The sequence below is a fragment of the Macrobrachium rosenbergii genome, chromosome 19 (genome assembly GCF_040412425.1).
Source record: "Macrobrachium rosenbergii isolate ZJJX-2024 chromosome 19, ASM4041242v1, whole genome shotgun sequence".
Taxonomy (NCBI): Eukaryota; Metazoa; Arthropoda; class Malacostraca; order Decapoda; family Palaemonidae; genus Macrobrachium; species Macrobrachium rosenbergii.
In genome coordinates, this window is record NC_089759.1 from 1,004,157 (window position 1) to 1,029,620 (window position 25,464).

The following is a 25,464-nucleotide window of genomic DNA, read 5'->3' on the forward strand; positions in this document are numbered from 1 at the left end:
TGGAACCTAACCTCACGTAAGTTCAATGTAAGAAAGTTCAATGTAAGACTGTATGTATGTAATGTATATATATGCATAAATATAAATATATGTATAATTATACACATATATACATATATGTATAAATATACAATTATATATATACATATATACACATATATACATATAGACATATAGACATGTGTATATATACCCACATGTCTATGTCTATGTATATACACATACACATACCCATATACATATATACATACATACATACACATATAATAATAATATATTATGTCCCTGGTTATCGGCAGGGGTTCTTTTCAGACGGCATTAGCTATGTATCGGCGCTAGTACACGATTATCAGCGCTGATAAGCGGAAATCAGCGTCGATTTTCGTCGCTAAACAAGCACCAAAAACCTGGATCGCCGATGTGGCAGAATTTAAAAAACACAAAAACAATACACAACACAGATACATAGAACACATAACCACATACAATACTCACTCTGATCCTCGGTTGCAGGGAGATGGATGAACGTGTCCACGGTCGCCAACACAGTAGACAAAATTACACAAACAAAACCGAAAAACAGACTTTCAACCCAAAAAAAACGAGCAAAAAGAAAGAGACACATGCACAGACAACAATGACATCCAACGGAAAACACACGACTCACGAAACATACAATAATCCACCATCAATGTCCGCCTTGCACAAAACTCAGCTCAAGACTCACTCAAAAACGAAAAAAAACTCCCTCGACATTTGCACAGACAGACAGCACCGTAAACAAACTAACGACCGAACCACTCACAATGACAATTACACTCGCTCTCTCTCTCACACACAAAACGTTGGGAAATGCTAGATACAAACAAATTTATTCATCCCTCTATAATTCTCCCCCCTTTTAGCATTTCCCAACCAACACCTTTCACACTGCATTCAAATCGCCTTCACGCAACACCCACGGATGCTCACTAGCAGGTCCTCTAGATCGCGTTCGTGGAGCGCACGCAATCATTCTCTCAGAATCATTCTCTCTTCTAGCAACATTCAAATTCACATCTTCTCCTCCATTCTCTCTCAGATTCACGCTATCTTCTTCACTATTACCACTCTCAATTTCATCCACAATCTCATCTATACCCTCTAACTCGTTCCCAAATACCTCCCCAATTCTTCAACTAACCCATCCCATTCGCTCATTGACCTTTCCAATTCTTGCAACGATTCATTCATGCTTTCAATCACTCGTCTATCACTGCTACCCTCTCTTACTCTTACACTTTCGCTCACCTCCAACCGTTCACTCACCCCTACACGTTCAGTCAACTCAGTTATATCACACCCGCATATGCTATACGTTCTATTCATACCATCCCATTCATCCGTATTACACGCTTTATCACTCATTTTCACTTTGGAACTCACACCCCTATCACACAACTTACGATCACTCCGTTCACTTACGTTCTTCCCTTTCTTACGTTTTCTACCATACTCTATCAAAACAAATTGCTGATCCTCCATACACAAGCCCTCACATACATGCATCACACGCACCGCTTGCATCCTGGAGGATCCACCCATTTGAACCCCCTTCACACTCAGTTTCCCGAATTCGCTGTCACAGTCACCCTCTTTCGTCTACATACACTTGATACATGCCCTTCCATTCCACATTCTACACACTTCGCTCTCGGTTCTGAACACATTCTCGCATAATGCCCATTCTTACCACAGTTGCCACATATTACATTCACTCGGGTACCCTACAACCATTAGCAATATGACCCACCTGTCCGCACCTGTAGCATTTAACCCCCTATCTTTCGTACACTCACTTACCAAATGTCCCGATTGCCCACACCAAACACGCTCCTAAAGCCCACCTACACTCATTCTTTGTATGTCCTTCCTTTCCACATCTAAAACACTTCGCTCGACTTCCACTCACCGACCTTGTACACTACTATCCCTAACCCGTCCAACCCGTTGTTCCCTTACAAACCCACCATTCATCCTGACTGGCACCTCCACATTACTTGCTCTTACACTCCTATCTATTACACTATCGGCCATTCTCATTGGGCCCCTCAACACTGCATCCCTAAAGCTTCCAAACTCTGGCACTCTCTCATCTACCCCAGCCCTTACACTTACACTTCTGCTCTCTTTTATAACCCTGTCAAGCTCATAATCTTCTACAATTTCCAAACTTTCTCCCCAAGTCAACCTTTCACTCGTCCATCTTTTCTTCTCCTTCCGCTTCAAGTTCACAAATCTCTAACTCCATCTGGCACTGTCCCTAACAACTTCCATACTAACTCCTTACATTCATCTATCCCATCATCCCCAAACTTCTTCCTTGCCAACGTCTCCAGCCTACAAGCATACAGTGACAAGGTTTCCCCAGCTTTCATTCTTGCCTCATCAAATTCATTCTTCCTCTTATACTTAACACTCGCTTTCATACGCCTCACTTGCTCAACTAGTCTAGCTTTCACCTTGTCATACTCAACATCTCCCACACTCATAATAACCCTATACATATCAAGCAAAAACCCAGTCAAATATTCTCCTAACTCTCGTGCCCACTCTCTCTTACTTTCCCCATACTTATCCTGACAAAACCTTTCATACTCCCTAAAGAAATCATGCACATCCCTACTTCCATACTCATTATACCTTTCACACTGGGGTACCTCCCTCACATACATAGCCTTTCTCACTTTCACTCTCACTTTCGCTACTTTCACTCTGTCCTTTCATACCCTCTTCCGAATACAAAGAGTCCACTTCCGCACTTACATTCATCTTACTCATTACACTCTTCTTCTTCCTCTTTTTATTTATCCACTTTAACCATTCACCTCCATCCACCTCACTATCACTAGTATCTTCACCCTCTCCCTTCTTTCCTGCCTTTCCCACTTCCTTGCCCTTCTTACCAGTTTCCTTTCCTTTTCCCTTCTTCCCTTTTTCTTCCCCTGAATTATCCTTACTTTCCCTCTGTTCCTTCCCTTGCTTTTCATTCCCCTTTTCCTTACCCTGCCTCTCATTCTCTCGTTTCTTACTTCCTATTTCCACATCACTTTCATCATTCACGCTTCCATTCACTTCTTCCTCCTTTTCTTTCTCTCTTGCCCCTTCACGCATTCCAGAGGACCTGCCTCCAACAGCCCCTTCTCCAAAAACACCCTTGAACATACCTTTCACCATTTCTTCCACACTTTTCATCATTCCCTCCAACTTTTTATCCATCCTCTCTACCATCCTGTCTTCCATTCTCTCTTCTGACTCTTTCATCTCCCCTTTCATTTCTTCTTTTGCAATCCTTAGCATTCCCCCCATCTCCTCCAACTGACTCCTCAACTCCTCATTCTCACCCCTCAGCCTCCCATTCTCCTCTCTTGCCAGCCGCAACTCCTCTCTCAATCTCACCAGTTCCTCTTCCATTTCCTCCAGTCACACTACTAGCCACTAATCTCAATTGCAGCTGCAACACCAGCTGGCCCACGTTGGGCGCCAAATATTATGTGGCGGAATTTAAAAAACACAAAAACAATACACAACACAGATACACAGAACATATAACCACATACAATACTCACTCTGATCCTCGGTTGCAGGAAGATGGATGAACGTGTCCACGGTCGCCAACACAGTAGACAAAATTACACAAACAAAACCGAAAAACAGACTTTCAACCCAAAAAAAATGAGCAAAAAGAAAGAGACACATGCACAGACAACAATGACATCCAACGGAAAACACACGACTCACGAAACATACAATAATCAACCATCAATGTCCGCCTTGCACAAAACTCAGCTCAAGACTCACTCAAAACCGTAAAAAAACTCCCTCGACATTTGCACAGCACAGACAGACAGCACCGTAAACAAACTAACAACCGAACCACTCACAACGACAATTACACTCGCTCTCTCTCTCTCTCTCTCTCTCTCTCTCTCTCTCTCTCTCTCTCTCTCTCTCACACAAAACGTTGGGAAATGCTAGATACAAACAAATTTATACATCCCTCTATACCGATAACCGGGGACTGCCTGTATATATACATACATACATACATACATACATACATACACACACACACACATATAATATATATATACACACACACATATAATATATAATGTGAAATATGTTCTGTTAAAACAGAATTCCATCAAATATAAGGAGCCCATAAAAATGCCAAAATGTGGAAAATAAAGGGTATATTTCGGAGACCAAACTCTCTCTCTCCTCAGGCAAATAGCAAATGAGAAAAAGTTACAGAAAAGTGCTATTTATACCCGAAGATCCATAGGTCAGCCGTTAAGTCACTCCGGTTGACAATTTCTCTTTAATCTACTTAATCGCTGGTTGGAGGAAAATTTTATCTATAATATCTGAACCCTAGGTGCCTCTTGAGAGGTGCATTGCATTTCTTTGTTTAATCAAGGCTAATTCCACCATCTGGCTTTTGAACCGACTATTCCTGCTATAAATTATTCGAGACATATTCCAGTTTATTCTGTGATTATGGTTATTTATGTGGTTAAAAATAGCTGAGCTCTGTTGTCCATACCTAACTGAACGTTAATGCTGTATTAATTAATCTTTGGGGGAGTGATTTGCCTGTAAGCCGATATCAGATTGGTCACAATCTGAGGCAAGGGATTTCGTAAACTCCTGTGTCTTTGGGGACTGGTTTTTGTTGGACGTTAATCAGTGATTTGGCTTAGGTATTTGGTTAGGTAAAAGCAAAAGGGTTAGAGCTACCAAATGTCTGTGTAAACGCCTTAATCCTGTCCAGGTGTGGGATTTTTATTTTACTGGTGGGTGTCTCTCTGGTCTTGTTATGGGGGGGACGGTAAAAAACTGTATGCTTTGTGGATCGATTTCTCAGTTAAATGGTCAGGGTACTTTAAAGATGACAGCAGCTTACGGATTAGTTCAATTTCATTTTCCAGGAGATCCGGGGAGCAAATCTGTAAGGCTCTAAGAATAAATTGCTGGCTATGCCAATTTTGATAGATATGTCATGATAGCTATAAAATTGGATGTTTGACAGAGAGAAAGTTGGTTTTCTGTATATGGTAAATTCATATTCTGTTGTGTCTCTAATAGTTAAAACATCAAGAAAAGGAATTTTGTTGTCTGTTTCCCTTCAACTTTAAATTTGATGCTAGGCACTAATGCATTTAATTTTGAAAGAACTTCATTGAAATCCCTGATTAACATCCAACAAAATTCAGTCCCCAAAGACACAGGAGTTTACATAATCCCTTGCCTTGATTGTGACCAACCTCATATCGGCTTCACAGGCAAATCACTCCCCAAAGATTAATACAGAATAAACATTGTTAGGTATGGACAACAGAGCTCAGCTGTTTTTAACTACATAAATAACCATAACCACAGAAAAACGGAAATATGTCTTGTATAATTTGTAGCAGCAATTGTCGGCTCAAAAGCCAGACGGTGGAATCAGCCTTGATTAAACAACGAAATGCAATGAATCTTTCAAGAGGCGCCTGGGATTCTGAAATTACAGATAAAATCTTCCTCCAACTAGCAATTAAGAATTTTAAAGAGAAATTGTCAACCGGAGTGACATAACGGCTCATCTATGGATCTTCTGGTATAAATACCACTTTTCTGTAACTTTTTCTCATTCACTATTTGCCCAAGGAGAGAGTGAGTGTGGTCTCTGAAACATAGCCTTTATTTTCTAAATTTTGACATTCCTATGGGTTCCCTTTTCATTGATATATACATATATACATATACACATACATACATAACATATATACACATATAACATATGCATACATAACATATATACACATATAACATACATACATTATAAATATACATATATATATATATATATATATATATATATATATATATATATATATATATATATATATATATATATATATATATATATATATATATATATATATATATATATATATATATATACACACACACACACACAGTATATACTGTAATTGTGTGTATATATATATATATATATATATATATATATATATATATATATATATATATATATATATATATATATATATATATATATATATGATATACATAGTTTAGAACTGGACCATGGGATAGATTGGTTAAATGCTGATATACTGTATAGGAGTAGTGATACTGGCAAATATAGCATTGTAGAAGGGGCTCTTATAAATTTAATGAGTACTTTTGAGAATAATAAACCACTGAACCTTGGGTTGTGTGTGAAGGGGTTCTGGGTATTTTCTACAAGTTCTGGGAGGAAGGTGAAGCCCATCGATGTCCATCCATTGGTGTGGGTCACGTCATATGAGAGGGCATGAAGTTTGCCCACTCTATTTGTTGATGTCAGTGCGAACAGGCAAACTGCTTTCAGGGTCAAGTCCCAGTCTGATGCCCTTCTGAGTGGTTCATAGGGCATTTTCCTCAGGGATGCCAGGACCTTGGTGACACTCCATTCTGGGGGTTTCAATTCTTGAGGGGAGCAACTCTTTTCGAACTTTCTAATCATGTCCGACATTGACAGGTCTAAGCCTCTAGGTTTGTTTAATAAACGGGTGAGGGTGGACCTACAGCCTTTAATTGCTGACAAGGTAAGGTGCTCCTCCTGACGCAGGAAAAGGAGGAATTCCGCCACATCCTTCAAAGCCGTTTTGAGGGGCTGGAGACCCCTCTCACTGCACCAACAAAGAAAGACCTTCCTTTGTCCTTGGTACAGGCTAAGGGGAAAGGGGCTGGCAATGACTGCAGTAACTTCTCCTGAAAAACCTTTCTTTCTAAGGAGCTGCTGGATAGCCTCCACCCATGAAGCTGGAGGGAGGCCACTGCCCAATGAAACTGGCTGTTGTGCTCTTGCTTCAGCAGGGTCGGGGTGGGGGAAGTTGCCTTGGGATGTCCACCAGCAAGTGGAGGTGGTCTGCATACCATTCTGCCTGAGACCACTTTGGAGCTACAAGCATCATCCTCAGACTTTGGGTCATGAACAGCCTTTTGATGACCTTCTGATGTTGGCTGAAGGACGTAAGGCGTATACGTCCTGTTGTCCCAGCATCTTGCAGAATGGCTCTTTCATCAGGTATTGGTGAACAATACAGGGGTAACTTTCTGTTCCTCACTGTCGCAAACAGATCCACTGTGGGGCCCACCCACCTTGTTCTAATGACCATTCCGTTCCCAGTATCTGATCTGCCTTTCTTGGTTTCTGACCATTCGTGCATTTCTACGGCTAAGCTGTTCAAGTCATGGGACATTGTGCCTCCTTGCTTATGTACGCAACCAGTGAAGTGTTGCCACTCATGATTACCGTGGTCTTCTCTTGGAAGAGATCTTGGAAGTGTTGGGGTGCCAGTCCAAGGCGATGTGATACTGATGTTGCTGCTCGTCCCACTTCCCTGAAATGCACGTGCCATTTAGATGGGTGCCTCAGCCCTTCGGGATGCGTCTGAGTATACCAGAATCTCCAGGAGTGGGCCGCTTAACTGTACGCCTTGCAGATGGTTTTCTGGGTTCCTCCACCACTGCAGGTCCTCCAGGTTCTTTCTTTTCACTCTTATCAGCCCCGTGTTGGACTATGCGCAGTGTCCGTCCTTCTCCTTCATTCTCCATTGTGGGGAATGGATATGGGTTCTGCCCCTGGGTACCAATTTTTCCAGGGACACCAGGTGGCCAATCAGGGCTTGCCATTTCTTCATTGATTAGCGAGGGTTGGATAGGGAGGAGCTGGATATTTTAGGAACTTGGGTAACCTCTCTTGTGAAGGGTAGGCCTTCGCTCTCACTGTGTCTATTGTAATGCCCATGTATTTGATCCTCTGTGTCGGAACTAGGTCTGACTGCGGGGCTGATAAAAATTCCCAGGTACTACACCTGCACAAATGCAGAACAGCGTCCCTGTCTCTTGCGGCTTGTTCTTCTGAGGGTGTTAGAATGAGCCAATCATCCAGGTGCTTCCATAGTTGGATGCCTCTCCTGTGGAACCATTCAGACACCAGTTGAAAAACCCGGGTGAATACTTGGGGGGCTGTTACAAGGCCAAAGCAGAAGGACCTGAATTGGGAAGTCACCTTCTTGGTGACAAACCACAGGAACTTCCTGAAGGAGGAACTTCCTGAAGGAGGGGTGTATCGGGATGTGGAGATATGAGTCTTGAAGATCTTAATGAGACCACGGTCTCCCTCCCAGATCACCAAGATCAACTGGGCCGACTCCATTTTTAACGGAATCGGCTGCATTTAGCTGTTCAAAGTCAACAAATCTATGACTGTCCTGAACCCACCTGATGCTTTCTCTACCAGAAAGAGGTGGTAGAAGCCAAGTTTGTCTTCCCCCCTACTACTTCTACTGCCCCTTTCTGTAGCATGCCACATCTCCCACTGCAGGACTTTCTCCTTGGGCGAGTCACTCCCCTAAGAGGGAAACTCGAATGGTTCTGACGTCAACATTGATTTCTGCTTGAAGGCTAGGACGTATCCCTTCCTGAGGGTCTGGACTGTCCACTCCCCAGCTCCCCAATGATGCCACCCTGGCCACTTGTTCCCCAGACAGCCCCCTACCTTGGTCTGACGTGGGAGTGGAAGGATCCAAGCCTCATCTGATGCCTCCTCTCTTCCCCATCCTGTTGCGCTTCCTGGGTTGGAGGGGTTGGGTGATACAGACAGATTGCCTGCCTTCCTCTCCTAGTTTCCCCCGAGGTGCTAAATGGCCCTTTTGCCGAAGTGCAAATGGCGGCCTACTCTGGGCCACCGGGCCAACTAACCACCCTCTTGGAGTCGACCTGAGTGAAGCTGCAGAGAGGGTGTCCTTCACATCCTCTCTCTTCTCCATCACTACTTGGTTTAGTACCTCCGAAGGGAAGTGCGCAGACACATCCATGAGGGGGCTATTCCTCAGGCTGAGCCAACTGTCAGCCAAGATGTGCCTCTGAGCTAGTGACAAAAGGGAATCTCCCATCTTGAGGATGACATTAGCCTAAGCATGGGCCACATGCTTGGCTAGATAAGATAGGGACTTCCCAGTTGGAGCCATGTACTCCTCCATGGTGCCATTTTTCGGGCAGTATGACCTCCATGTCTTTTAACCATGGCCCTTGGTACCTGTCGAGCCAAGAGATGGCCCTCATCGCCCTTCCTAACATCATCACCTGGTTCATCATCTCCCCACTGGAGAACTTGGAGCCAATTTGTCGAAGCCTATTTAGTAGGACGTTGCCCAAAAGCCGGCAGACCTCCAAATTCACATTCCTTGGGAGGTTGCTGGCTTTTGCTGGAACATAATACTTAGTTTGGTGAGGGAAAGGTGGGGGAAGGAATTTCTGGGACCTGGTGGAGGCTAGGGAGCCTTCCTCCCCTGCTACTAGGCTGTCCAACTCCTTCATAATGCTTGCTACTAGCAGGGACCAAGGAAATCGGATAGTTTGTTTGTTTCCTGGGATGCTATCCAACATATGTTCCATGTAGATGTTGGGGTAGTCTTCAGATGTCGCATCCTCTGGTTCTGGTAGATCCAACTTCCTATGGATCTTAAGGATGAAGTCTGAAAAACTATTCTCCTCATCTGGATGATCCAGGAGGGAGACCAGAGCAGATGGTTCCAGTATCACCTGGTCTCTTTCCCGTTCCACTGGGTGGTCGTCTGGCACTCACTGTCACGGGGAGGCCGAGTCGTATCTGACACCAGCCCCACTGTCCCGTCCTGGTAACCAACGTTTGGAGCAATAAGAAGCAGCATGGGACCCACCCCTGCTGTGGCCACCCTTGCAGCAACACCATTCCTGGGGCCTGCCTCCTGAATGAGAGGGGGGGGACGTGTCCCTGACTTTCGTTGGTCCGCTGTCTTGGTGGTCGGTGTTGAGAGGGGTGCTGCTCTGCTCCGTCTCACTCCTGCCTTGAGGAGGTATACCTTGATGACCTGCTTCCGGAACGAGATCAGAAACTTCCTCCCTCCCCCCCGGGGAGTACTGGGATGAACTGCTCCGTCAATGGAGCCCATACTTCCATTCTGATCCGTCAGAGTAATGGGACCCATTTCTCCTTGAGCGACTCCTTCATGGTGAAGAGCTAAGTCTGCTGGATGCCAGTTCCGGTCAGTGTCTATCCCAACATACTGGAGGAGGTTTGGAGGAGGGGGTGACCCTTTTGAGGGGAATTTCCGTCTTGCCCACCCACGTGAACTCCCATCTACTTCCAACTCCATCATGCTGCCATCCCGGAACTCTTCCTTGAGGTCCTACCAAAGATCTTGACAACCCTGGTTGGGTTCCTTCTTACTAGTAGGCATAGAAAGAGGAAAAATACCCTTACCAGGAGTTACGGGTAATGGAGGAGTAGTTTGTGGTGGCAGCAATGGTGGGGAAGAGAGAAGGAACAGGGAAGGTACTCTGGGGGTGGGGGAGGTCTTCTTCCTCTGTCTTCTTTCATACAGTTGACCCCTGACTGTTCCCAGTTCAGGATAATAATAATTATTATTAATTATTATTAATGTTATTATATTCAGTAAAGGAAACCTATTCATGTGGAACAAGCCCACTGGGGCCTTTGACTTGAAATTCAAGCTTCCAAAGAATATGGTGTTCATTAGGAAGAAGTATGGGGAAGTAAAAGGACATACAGAAAGAAGAGATACCACTTATAAGTTAAAATAAATTAATAAATAGAGCATATCTAAAATATTCTGTAATTATTTTAATTTTACTTTCGTGACTAAATACATTTTTTACGATAAAAAATGATTTACTGTACATTACTAATTTTCAAATATTAATATTAGTGTAAACACAGCAAAATATCAAAACGAGTTTTTTTTTTCTTAAAAAACTTTCACCATACGAAGCGCAAATTCCAATCATAAACTTCACGGGAAACAAAATGTTACCCATACCTGTTTATGTTAAAAGAAAATGTTAAGGCTTGAATACTACTGTATGAAAGAAAACATATGTGCCTGAATATATAGATAACTTGATCAGTTTTCACCTTGGTAAGAGTACAGTAACAGTTGTAGGAGCATTCATGCACAGCTCTCCAACCCATACTGTATTTTTTAAGGGTAATGTTGCAAGACGACTTTGAAATATTACGTAAAGTTCACTGTGTAGACCTTTCCTGCTTGAGCTTGTCGCTGCATATCTGTGTAGTGTACAGTACAGTACTTTGAGTATCTATGTCTTGTTTTTAATCTTTGTCATCTTTCTTAGTCGTGCCCTAAGATACCTTCTAAATGCCCTGCTCCTTCTAAGGCTTCTGGCAGACATTTCCACTGTGCAAGAAGGCACAAAAATTCTACCAGCAGTTTTTGACTGTTACAGAAGGCGGTGACGTACAGGAAGCAGACTTCTTAGACTTCGATGATCCCACTGAAGAAGAAGAGGAAGCAGCAGGACCATCGTTAGTTCCTGAATCAGGACCATCGTCAGCTGCTGAAGGTTTTTGGGTCAGCAAGGGGTGGTTCCACCATTTCCAGAAGCTGTTCCACCTTCTAGAAAATCATCAGGGACAAGGGTTACCATCCAGAACAGATGTTCAATATGGATGAGACTGGCTTGTTCTGGAAAAAAAATGCCTTCACAGACATACTTCATGAAGGACAAAACTAGAGAGCCCAGGTTTAAGGCCCAGGAGGATAGGGTTACCCTCATCATGTGTGGCAATGCTGCTGGCTTCATGCTGAAATCAGACCTCATTTACAAGGCTGCAAAACCCAAAAGTCTGCCTCAAGAATAAGAACAAGCACTTGCTGCCTTTGTTTTGGATGCACAGCCCAAGGCCTGGATCACCAAAGTCTTTACGGATCACTGGTTCATTCAGAGCCTCATCCCTCAAGTTAAGGATTACCTCAATGACTTGTGCATGGAGTTGTTGGTTGTGAGTAATACTGGTGGCCACCCTCTGGATCTTTATTACGAGGGAGTCCAGCCGAGTCCTTCCCTGCCAACATCACTCTCCTTCAGCTTATGGACCAGGGCGTGATCCGTGCCTTCAAGGCACTCTATACCTGGAACTCTGAGCACCTTGTGAAGGCAATGAACAATGTCAGTGAATTTTTGCTGAAGGAATATTGGCGTAAATTCACAATGGCCACATGTCTGACCGTTATTAGCCAATCATTGAAGGATATGAAGGAGACCCTTAATGCGTGCATGAGGAAGTTGTGGCTCGAGTGTGTTTACGATTATAAGGGCTTCTCTCCTAAATAAATTCAATATTCAGCCATTGATAAGGCAGCCCAGCTGGCGAGGACGCTTGGTGGAGAAGGCTTCGATGACATCACCGAAGATGAAGTTGACACCCTCACTGATGCCCACTCTGAACCCCCAACGGACCAGGATTTGGAAGAGCTGATGAAGTCTGCCAGCAAGGAAGAAGATGCGACAAGTTCACGGGATGGTGACGAGGGGGAAGATGGGGGCATGTCTTTGGAAATCTGTCCTGAATTATGAGGGCAACCAGTGAGCTGCAGGAGATGACTGGGGCATGGGATCCTTACATGGAATGCTCCATAAAGTTTTCAAATGCCCTCAATGGGATCTGGCACCCTATAATAACCTCCTCGTCACCATGAAGCAGCAGCAACAGCAGCTGCCTATCGCCATATTTCTCGTGCCCATGAAGAAGGACCTCCAAAGCCTCCTGAAGCCCCTGAAGAAGTGCAATTGGTGGACGAAGTGCCTGAAGAAGGGAAAGAGGTTCCCCCAGAGGGAATGTAACTCCTCTGCTTTAGTATTCAGTCATATCTTTATCGTCATTCATCGGACTGCACAGCTAATCTGTGCATTGTTCTATTTGCTTCGAGAAGAAGACACACATGGAATAAGTCTCTTTCCATCCCTACTTTGTCCTGCATCAAGGGACAAAAATAGCAATATTAACTACAGACTTAAATAGCAAAACTAGATGTGGCAAAAAGGGTCAGACAATCACTGTGCACTGGGAGTACAAACTCCCAATCACAAAGACTAGAGCAAACAGTACAAAGAAAAAAAAAAAAAAAAAAAAATAGATGACCACTTGGAAGCACGCGAACACTAGCACGGCTGCGAAAATAATGGCCATCGTAGGTTGGGTCGGGTCGCACCACGTGACCCAGGTAGCGTTAGGATTTTGTTTTTACAGACACTATTCAAGAACAGCTGAAGCTTAGTGCACATGGATACTCCACTCATGGAAGTGCAGATATATATATATATATATACATATATACATACATACATATACACATACATATATACATACATATACACATACATATACACATAATATACACATACATATACACATAATATACACATACATACACATAATATACACATAATATACACATACATATACACATAATATACACATACATATACACATAATATACACATACATATAATATACACATAATATACACATAATATACACATATATACATATATATACATACATATATACATATATATACATACATATATACATACATATATATACACATATACATACATATATATACACATATACATATATATATATACACATATACATATATATATACACATATACATACATATATACACATATACATATATATATATACACATATACATACATATATATACACATACATACATATATATATACACATACATACATATATATACACATATACATACATATATATACACATATACATACATATATATACACATATACATACATATATATACACATACATATATACACATACATATATACACACATACATATATATACACATACATATACATACATATACATATACATACACATACATATACATATACATACATATACATACATACACACACATACACATACATACATATACATACATACATACACATATACATACATATACATATACATACATATACATACATATACATATATATATACATATATATATATATATATATATATATATATATATATATATATATATATATATATATATATATATATATATATATATATATATATATATATATATATATATATATATATATATATATATATGTATATGTAGGAACAACTGAATTTGACAACCAGTACTATGAATCCTTTCATATTTATGAATCTGACAAACCAGTACTATATTGAAGAGCTCTCAAAATTAACTCTCAGGGAATTTCATGAGCATGTTCTATTATCATGTACAACTGAAATCACATCTGTGAGATCAAAGCAGTACTCTCATCAGGCTTTTCTAAAGTATTAGATTTCATTAGGGGTTTAGTTTTGAAAGTATGAAAATGAAGTTCAAGCAAAAGATTGAAGATTCACATAGAATATCTTATAATGAAAAATTTCTGTACATACCTGTGCCTTCAACTTCATGACTATCATGTTTGCAAAGACTGATGGGGACAAACTGTAATTCCTTTTAGGGTAGCTAGGGAGGATCAACAGAGAACAAAAATGACTAACCTGCTGGGTTACAACACCCCGATGAGAAACTTCCATATCAGCAGTCTTGTTTTTTAACTTATTGTTGCGACGGCGACAACAGCAGCATATAAACACCAAAGCTACAACTGCCACAAATGTCACACATCCTACAATGATTGCCACCATGTGCTCCATTGCCATTGCTTGATATGGTACATCGGGCAACTCATCAACTAAAAGAGTAAACACGGGTTATAAATAAAACATGTAAAATCTCATTAAACTACTGATACAAAAGACAGTATATGAAATTTCACATTTAAGATATATATAATTTCTCAAAGATAAACAGTAAATAAGTGCATTAAACTTTACACAAGAAATTTATATTTCATGTAACCAGAAAACTTACAAGTGAAAACTTCCATTCCCTTTAGAAAAAATGACTGAGTAGAATATTACCCAAAAGCTGCTGGATAGACAAACTTATTCAGGCCTACTTCTAAAATATATACTGTATTACATTATTGTTCTTACCTTTAAGAGCTTCTTGGTATCTTCCACAAGTATTTTCAGCAAAAATGGAGCAAAACCTTATGCGAACCTCTTCAATAGATTCATTTCCAAGTTCAACCTTGCCAGGACCATGACTATCTGTACTAATTGGAATGAAGTGCTCCATAACAGTCCATTCCTCAGAATCTTCTCTCCTTATTTCCACTTGCCCTTGCAACATGAGATCAGTAGGAAGTACCTTAAAACCTAGTGTATTTGTACTCTTTTCAAAAAAGACTTCTTGAGGGTCTGGAATTGCATCCATACTGACTAAAGTCATGACCTCCAGAGGCTCTGAAAAGTCACTGTCACCCTTTATATTACTTGCTTTGACTTGTAATTTGAATGAAGTCTGCTGTGGCAAAGGCTGGAAAATACATGGGTTATCAGTTTGACAATCATGACTCATGGTTTTTCCCAAGCTGGTTTTTGCCTCTATATAAAATATTGTATCAGGGAATCCTCCATTGAAGCTTTCATCCCATGCTAATTCTATAAAATCTGTACCACGATTTATAACTTGCAAATTTGTAGGGGATTCTGGTATACTTTTCTTTTGTAGAGTTATTATTGTTTTATGGTCTCCTATGGTGTTTGTGCCTTTACAAGTATAGCTTGCGTAATCTGTTTCTGTTATCCCTCGTACTGTCAACACAGAAGCATAAACATCATCAAGCAAGGCTGTATCATTTTTATCATAATGGACCCCATCTGGATCAATGATATTTGGTCCCAGGAGCCACTGGAAAGTAGGTTCTGGATAAGCTTGCATACGACATTCAAGCTGTGCATCTTCATTCAAGTCGTATGCAACTTTATTTGGCTTGTGTATAGTAACTGGAGAATCTGTAAAGATGAGAACATTATATTAACTTCAAACAGGAGACCTACCAGAACATTAAATATGTCAAATTCTTTTACAATTATTAACAATGAAAGAGGGCAAACAATTAAATAGACAAAAACACAGTAGAGTAAACCTTAAAGGGAAAAAACATATCAATTTTGGTACTAACGTTCTATTCTAAGAAGCTGTGCGCTTGATACTTCACGAACTTCATTTTTGAAGACACACTCATAAGTACCACGATCGGTTGCCAAGAGCTGGTCATTGATTCGTCGGGTTCCTTTGAAGTGAAGGGTTGATTGGACAGTGTATGCATCATTCTGACCGAGGGAAGACTGTTGAATTATTATGTCATAAAGCCCATCTCCTGGACTCAATTCTACTCCATCTTTGAGCCATCGAATAGATGGTTGTGGCTTGCCCTCTGCACGACACGTCAAACTATAATCTGATGTGCTTAAACGAAGAATTGCAGTCTCTTGAAGTTTCTCTAACATGCGGGGAGGTTGATATACACGTACAGTAGCAGATGCAGGACTACCTCTACCAAGGCTATTGGATGGCTGACAGAAAAAGGTACCTTCATCATTGAGAGTTGCTCTTGTAATGGTATAATTGCCACCCATTTTCAAAGTAGCATCAGAATCACGTCGCCACCAACGGTATGATGGAGTTGGCCACCCTGGTGGATCAGCCCCACAAGTAAGTATAAAAGGCTCTCCCTGGACAGCAATAGGTTCTGCAGGGGTAATGTATGTTCTTCCAGGAGCATGCTGGACTTTAATAGCAACAGTATCATTCCCAATACGGTCACTAGATTCCCCATCTGTTGGATTCAATATGTTAACTGCACGACATATATAATTTCCCTGATCTGCAGCGGTTATTTGACTGAGGCGTAAAATGTCACCTGTCTGGCAGAAGCTGTCATCACCTTCCTTGTACCATTCAACAGTAACTGGTGCTGGGTTTGCAGTCACATTGCAGGTAATCATGACATCATCTTCCTCATCAACTTCTTTGATAGAAATAACAGAAACTTTTGGTCCATACAGTACATCTAGTGTAACTTCTGCCTCTCTTAATGTGCCCAATCCATTGTCAGCTTGGCAGACATAGCGACCTGCATCTTCCATAGTAATACGATCTATGACATAAGCATTACGGGTATCAAGAAACCGTCCACTTCTAGTCCAACGTACATTGCTCACAGGTGGCTTTGCATCAACACTACAAGTTAAAGTGGCTGGTTGATCCAGTTCAACACGAAGAGGATTCTCAGGTCCAATTGTGATGCGAGGGTAATCTAAAAACAAAAAATTTTAAGAACTTTTCCTTTGAATATACAAATTTCAGACTGTAAATAAAGTACACTAAGGCTTGTAATAAACAAGCCAAAAATATGTAAATATTAACACTCATGCAGTATGCTGGGAAGTAAAAGAAAAGAATACCAGTCTTTACTTACAATTCACACTAAGGGTGACTGTGGCTTCCATCTTCTCATGTTCTGTAAGAGCCCTGTTCCAAACAACACAACGATACTTAGCACCATCATCATCTTTGCCAGGTATTATAGTGAGGACTGATGAAGTTTGGAAATCCCGTCCTCCACCAGGCTTTAAAACACTCCGCAACTTCTCTTCATTATCAGAGCGATACCATCTGTAAGAAAAAGTTCTTAGAAAAAGAAGAGACAAAAGTGCGTGCAGCAAGAACTGCATGGAATGAGGATTAGATATTTTTGTGAAATCTCACGACTGTTTCATCCAATTCTATTCATTGTGTTCCCCATACTTGTTGAAAAACCAAACTTCATTAAAATTGAATCAAATTTACTTACAATGAGTAAATAAAAACAATCAACTATATTACCTTATTCCTATGTATTTTTCAATATATTTTACTCACAAAATGGAAAAATTCTATTTCCCAACACTGCCTAACTGATCCCTAAATAAGAATAAAATATCTAAGCCCATTTATAGTTTATACAAGGCAACTACCTTAAAATACAAGGTCAAAGGGCAAAGGTCTAAAGCATTAACTTACGTGATCTCAGGATCTGGAGACCCACCCTGGGATGCACAAACAAGGTCAATGGATTGTTTTTCTGTAGCTGTTGGTTGTTCAGGACTGATTTGAGGACTGCCAGGGGGTATGAGGACAGTCAAATTGACTGTGGTGGTGTGTAAGTCGGAGCCTGTGTTGGCCTCCTTGAACCGACACTCAAACATCCCGTTGTCACGTTCATACGTTGCGCGGCTGATTCTCAGATCATAACGACCCTCGCTTTCATCTAAGTCCACCCTATAAAAGGGGAAGGTTACGTCATAAAAATTCTAATCTCACAATTCAAATTAAATAGCTTCTTCTAAAACAACCCTTACATGTGATTCGAACTAAAACCCAGAGGAAATGCCCTCAACAAAAATCCCTTTCCCAAAGGTCAAGGTCGAAATCATTTTCTTTCAAACTAAAGGAGATAAGAAACAGGAAATGGAAACATAAAAACTTCTCTCATAATTCTGAACTCATCTCCTTGTGCATTAATCAATATCCATCAGCCACTCCATTACGCCTGTTGAGTGGAACATAGCCTCATCAAGTGCAAATTCAAAGAAATACTTGTGTACATCCACTTTCTGCTGGTGGGATGGGGAGAGGAACAGGGCACTTGGCAGATATTCATCTGAGACAGCTTTGAGGCTCTGATGGATGGATGACACGCAAACAAAAAAGAAAGTTAAACCAGATCTGAAATGTATGGACAGTCAAGAATCTGATGGATGACACTCTTGTTGGTCTTGAGTCTTCTCTAACTGGGGTTAAGCTAAAGCCTATGATGACTTTTGGAGGAGCACATTTTTATTATCTTGTCCTTTAAAATAAAAAAAATTAAATTTACTATATGACTTTCCTGTTTTCAGCATTTAATGGATGAGAATGTCACCTATTCATTTCACTGTTTACTGGTGAAGTGATTCTTCATCACCTATTCTTTAAAGCAACAGACGGAATATTCATTAATCCTGCAAAACTGGATTGTGCAATATTATATCTGTTCATAAGAACATAACAAAAGGGCACTGACACATAATTAGAAAATCAAAGGAAAGCTAAAATAAATAAACATGGAATCTGGGTATAATGCTTAAATGTAATCTAGACATGTTATGCTTAAATGTAATCTAGACATGTACTTATCCTTGGAAAAAATGGTCATTGGAGGTTTTTTCTTTTTTACAACAGTACCCATTAAGAACACAATTACAGATTGGAAAATAAATGATAATCTTGAATGATACTCATGAAACTAGTCCAAAGCAATGACTTTACTTGAGTCCAGTCATACGAGAATAACCATAGAAAGGCTCGCTCACGTGTAACTCCTGTCGAAGGGTGTACTGCCAATGGCCACGTTGTCTTTCTCTCCATTGCGCTGCCTCATCCAGTACATCTGACCGCCAGCAGACAGGAGGTTGGGATTGTTGAAACGGCACTCCAGGGTCACATCTTGTCCCTCTCGAACGTCTGCCACATCCTCACGGCGAGTTCCACTAACCAAGGACTCCTCAAATAAACAAGCTGTTGGAAAAAGAGACACGGCAGCTGTTAATTTCAAAGTATTCCTTGCAACTTAGTTCATAAATCTTAAAGTGTTAACAAAACGAACAATAGCATGGCTGCAGCAGTGCTGGTGGGTGCAGTAGCTTCAGCTTACCTCATCTCGATTCATATGAAGTTTTCACATTTCATATAGGCAAAATTGCTGAATGCCAACATCATTCCACAAAAATAACCGGTGGTAGTACAATTTACAACTTGTTTTTCTTTGCACAAATTCATCAATAGTTTTTATCATCAATCTATAAGATGACAGGCATAAAACCAGTTTGTGTAAATTTAAGCAGACAAATTCATTTTTGTGTTAAAACTCAAATACCATTCAACGACCTTGGAAATGTACAAGACGACACCACAAGTCCCAAACATAGTCAAGTACTAAAAAGTCTTCTACAGAGAGAGAGAGAGAGAGAGAGAGAGAGAGAGAGAGAGAGAGAGAGAGAGAGAGAGCATCAATAGTAGCCAACGTTGACAAATACAGTAAGACTATAGTGTAGCCTCATTATAATACAGCCCTTAATTATGAGTAGAAACTATTTGAAGGAAAATGCATTCTCGGGGTCCTCCACTTAACATGATGAAATTCCTCACACCTGGTATCTCACAAGAAAAGAAATGATGTGCTGTGAAAGAGTACCACCATTTCCACTGGCAAAGAAATCATTTCCATAATGGGCTCTTATCATCCTTTCCCTAATGATAGACAAAACTAAAAATGAACCTTACTTCAAGTTTCTGAACAACTTGTAATGTTGATAATACAACAAGGAACTGAATAGGCGTTAACATCCCAAAATTATTGTAGACGAAAAAGCTACTGATTTTTGTATCTCATCTGACCTTTCTGGGGTAAAAATGTTTAAACCTAATATCGTACACTTCAAGAGTATGCGAATTTCAAATATCAATTAGAAAAGAACAAATTCTCTTGATGAAGGCAATTGCCACTTGTTGGTTTGTTAAAAGAGGCATGAAACCTGCATATCACAGCAGCAATCACTGGTCAGTGGATCATCATTCGTTCAGCAATTTCTCATAACGAAACAGCGGCTAACTACGGCTAAAACACTGTGTAACACTGTTCTAACCACGTCGATATGTTCAAACTTTTTATTATTTCCAATTACAAAACAGTGGCCACAATATTCATCATTTGAGACTAACCGATATAAACAAAATCAGCCACGCCACGTAAAAATGGGGAAGAGGAAAACTCATGACAAAGTGTTGCTGTAGATCAAAAGGAATGAGCGTAATGAGAGCAACTAGGAATGAGAGCAACTCGTGTACTGTACTACTTCCTCCGGAGTGACGTTGCCAGTCAGTTCTAACCGTGGTGGTCTACTCTTATAGAAATCTCAGAGGTCGAAACCATCTCACCATATTTTTTATGCGCTGCGTTAAGAGTGAATTATTTCAAGGTTACAATAACAATTTCAAACTAAGGGGACCTTAAAAACAAACTTCACTACATGAAAAATGCATGAGCGTATGGTGAACGTACTCCATAAAAACTAAGGCAATTTTCACGAAATCTAACCTCGTTCAATCAGGGAATTTTTGGGGAGGGGGTCAAGAAACGCTGAAAACCCACTATTCTTTAGCGTGTCGAAGAACTTAGAGCAAGTGAGCGAATTCTACAGAATTACATCTTGCTAGAGCAATGGCCATGCATCTCATTAATGGTTTCACCAATGCGGAGTGAGTACTTTGGTGAGTATTTCCTTCTCTCTCTCTCTCTCTCTCTCTCTCTCTCTCTCTCTCTCTCACAATAACATGCAAAACAATCGACTACCAAACAGGTAGGCTACATACGTATCTGTTTAGGCCAACAGAGGCAGAATGGATTTTTTCCTTTGTACAATAAGTGCTAAGCTCTTCGTTGGGCGAGTCGGTAGAGCTGGGGACTAGTACTCGCTAGGCCCGAGTTCGAGTCTCCGGCCGAACTGATGAAGTGTTAGAGGAATTTATTTCTGGTGATAGAAATTCATTTCTTGCTAATGTGGTTCGGATTCCACAATAAGCTGTAGGTTCCGTTGCTAAGTAACCAATTGGCGCTTAGCCACGTAAAATAAGTCTAATCCTTCGGGCCAGCCCTCTCTAGGAGAGCTGTTAATCATCTCAGTGGTCTGGTAAAACTGAGGTATACTTAACTTACAGTAAGTGTTCATACCGTTCTCTCTGCGTCTGGTTTGGGACTGAACACTCTTCAGTTGTGAGCTGAACACCCTATTACTAGAGTTAAAGAAGGAGAGAGAGAGAGAGACCTACCTTGTGTCTATCATTCCATACTACCGGCATAAAGGTTGTGAGCACTGACGAGGAGAATAAAACTGCAATAATGTTGACAACAGATTCAGGAAAAAATGTATTAGTTCATTCAATAGACAGTTACCTGCACTCAACCTAAAGCTAATCCCGATGAGCCCCAGAACCATCGGGTCCCTCTTTCATTTCAAGGATAGAATCAGCCCCCTGTTTACCTCCGGTGTAATCTAATGCGTAATGTGTATATATCTTATCTTTTATACGCAAATACTGTTTATTTTAATCGCTATTTCAGCCTGGAAGATGTATCAAGCGACACGAAACGTCGGCATTTTAATAAATGGATAGAAAACAATGCTTTTCTATAGCTCCATTATGTATATGTATATATACATATACATATATATATATATATGTATATGTATAAATATATAATACGTATATATATATATAACAAATATATAATTATATATGTTATATATATATATAAAATTTATATATATTTATGTTATATATATATATATATATATATATATATATATATATATATATATATATATATATATAAAATTTATATATATTTATGTTATATATATATATATATATCAATATATATATATATATATATATATATATATATATATATATATATATATATATATATATATATATATATATATATATACATAAACACACATTGTATATAGACAATCTCTCTCTCTTGATAAGCAGCAAGCAGAATTGATAAGACATAACCTAAAGTTATATCGAATTAGTGGATAAAGCTTAAAACTAAAGATAGTCAGGACAGGACTCTCAAATATGTGTTGAGTGACGAAATTTATCAATGCATAAAATACATTCAACTTTCTGCAAAATGTGGTCTTCAGGTAACGACTTTTATCAATATATTTCTCACAGGATAGGCAACTGATGTCTTAAAGAAATCTAAGTAACCTAAGCTATTGAACACATACCAGGATAAATAACATGAGCTCAAAAACCTCTCAATCTGTGTGTGTGTGTGTGTGTGTGATGCAGCAGCAAAATTCTTGACGAAATCTGAAAAATATCAAGGGGAAAACTTTACACCGAATATGGAAGACAAACAGAGTGAGTTTGAACTTAGGAAGGAAGCGCACTGCACTGGAAAACTGCCCATAAAAAATGAAAACACTCGGAACAGGGAAAAAAATGAAAGCACAAGGTATAACTCCTTCAGGAAATGACATCACATGCCATTACTACCGGAGTTACTGACAACGCCGTCGGTTACCAGATACATATGAAAGACCCAGGCAGACAGACAACGCAGGAAACTGGATTCAACCACGAATGGAAGACGGTAGAGAAAGAGAAGGATCCCCAAGAGAAAAAGGTAAAACTGAATTATGAAAAATGCCCCTAAGGTGGAGAAGAGGAGAGAGATGGATATGAACCATAATTTACGAAAGGTAAAACGGGAAATAAGTATTTACTTTTACTACGGATAAAAATAACTTCAGTTGCACAACAACAACGCTTCATCAAGGCTATAGGCAAGAGTAAGCTATAAATTATTTCACTGCATGAGTTAAAATATGTCGATGCCTGCCAGTTCTTGAGGTACAAAAATTCGAAGAACTGCGAACGGACGACTGTCTGAAGGAAGTTGGAATGAGAGGTGGTGGAGAAGAGGCCATTCATGGTGAGGGATGCTGGTGGCAGTCATCACTCACTCACTCACTACCAGCAGAAGCGACACAACAATATCCGACATCGGTCATCGGATCCCATTTTGGAGTCGATGATACCGTCACACAACACCTCTCCATCGAGGAAGATACCTTTCAATGCAGCCCCCCCTCCCCCTCCCCATCATCTCTCAACTGTGTGTGGATGTGTTAGACGAATGACAAGGCACCTGTAAGAGTAAATAAGTGTGTGCTGTCAAATGATCCCCTTTATATTTGCTTGCTTTAACTCTTATTTCTGCAATAAATGCAATTCTCAAACATGGCTAGTTGGAAAAAGAATGTCTGCTAATTTAGGACTAGCACTAATACCAAAGAAATAGCGATGAACTCTAATAATGATCTAAAACTAAGTTAGTTAGTTATAAATGATTTGTTTAACCAGACCTCTGAACTCTTTTAGGGTTGAAATCTAAAACTAAGTAATATATATATATATATATATATATATATATATATATATATATATATATATATATATATATATATATATATATATATATATATACGTAATATTACAGCCTCTTCCAAAAATGAGGAAGGAGTAAATTCTTGAGGGGTATAAAATAGTTATCCTTACATAAGACTGAAGTACTCGGAAAATGCAGTAATTTTCCAAAAAGTATTACTCTGACAACTAATTTTTAAAACCTGATTATACTCTGCAAGTCGAATGGTAACCAAAAGAAAACTCAACAACAGACGAGCTCAAGTAAAGCCTCCTGCCTGATTAACATCCACCATAGTGGTGTTTTATATATACAGCAGTGTAGGAAGCCCCTCCCATCGCCTGATTCTGGGAAACAATAGGCCTCCCGCTCTCAACCCCTTTTTCACCCCCATCACGTGATGTGGGAGCATTTAGGTATGGGGAGGGTCAATAGGCATATTAGGTCTAGTGGCCAGGTGGGATTTTAATCTGTAAGCACTTAACTTTAAGAACTTTCTTTCCTCTGCCCTTTTACTGGTTGTCTTGACATATTTGCAGGTACGATTGGCCCAAAGTTCAAAAACAAGATGCCATTTGAGAGACTGGAGGAAGCCAGAACTAGTCTCATCTTCATCCTCGGCAGACGCTCCGCCATCTTCGCTTAACTGGTTGAACTACCGCAGATGAATGGTTGATGTCGATTGTTTGGCGCCGCAATTATCAGACAAGGTTCGTCCATTGCAAACAGTCAGTAAACCAGCCCTTCCCCTTCCACTTAAAAACCCCTTGAATTTCCCATTTCTCTAAACTTTAACTCCTTCCTCCACAAAGCAATCTTCCCTTGTTACGAGTCCTGCCGTCCTCCCATATCTCGCCATTAATGTGCCTTGAATTTCAGTAGAGATTCCGTGCTAATTATCCATTTATCCCTCTCCCTGTGCAACTTAAGGGCAATTTAGGCTAAGCAATACCAGTGTTTAAATTTCCTCTTTGTGTGAGTGCGATCACGTGTCCATTGTTAAAAGCCCAATCAATTACGATTCCCATACTGTGCTTACATGATTTCTTTCTAATTATCTGCTGGGCTACGTAGTGGTTAATATTTAACATGTGCAGTGTGTAACATTTTATAAGGGAATTCCCTTTCCTTCAGTGGGTGCCGCTTTTCCTAATCCAGAACCTCTGTTACAGGAGAGACCAACCAATCCGTGCGCTCTGTGTCCGATAATTCTGACTGCCTTTCCAATCCTGAAAATATTCCTGGACGCAGTCCGATCCTTGAAATCCGTTGTGGCCCCGCCAAGTTTGATATGAATTATTTTTCCCCATCCTGGAGTTCAATCCATTGCAGCGTACTAACAGACTATTTTAGTAATCGGGGCATGACTAAGCTATTATTTTATTGTAACTGGCCTAATTGTATTGCACATTGATCCCCTTTATTACTCAGCCTGCTTGTTGCCAATCATTGCATTATTGTTCTATGTGTCCAATTAATGTCTGCCCATTGGCTACTTTGTCGTTTTGTTTGTCTCTTTGTTTCATGCTAAGTCTCTGTAAA

At 40.2% G+C, this 25,464-nt stretch overlaps 1 protein-coding gene across 2 annotated transcripts in view; it reads right to left on the reverse strand.

Annotated features, from left to right (window-relative positions):
- The window catches only part of ed (echinoid), a 176,588-nt gene that overhangs the window by 6,603 nt on the left and 144,521 nt on the right, over positions 1–25,464 (reverse strand). For both annotated transcript variants that reach the window (XM_067120811.1, XM_067120812.1), the window contains exons 2-7: positions 19,229–19,433; positions 17,898–18,155; positions 17,314–17,510; positions 16,015–17,151; positions 14,981–15,844; positions 14,483–14,676 (exon numbers count right to left, since the gene is read on the reverse strand). In XM_067120811.1, the coding sequence (XP_066976912.1) occupies positions 14,483–14,676; positions 14,981–15,844; positions 16,015–17,151; positions 17,314–17,510; positions 17,898–18,155; positions 19,229–19,433 (2,855 nt within the window). The remainder of the gene's footprint in view (positions 1–14,482; positions 14,677–14,980; positions 15,845–16,014; positions 17,152–17,313; positions 17,511–17,897; positions 18,156–19,228; positions 19,434–25,464) is intronic.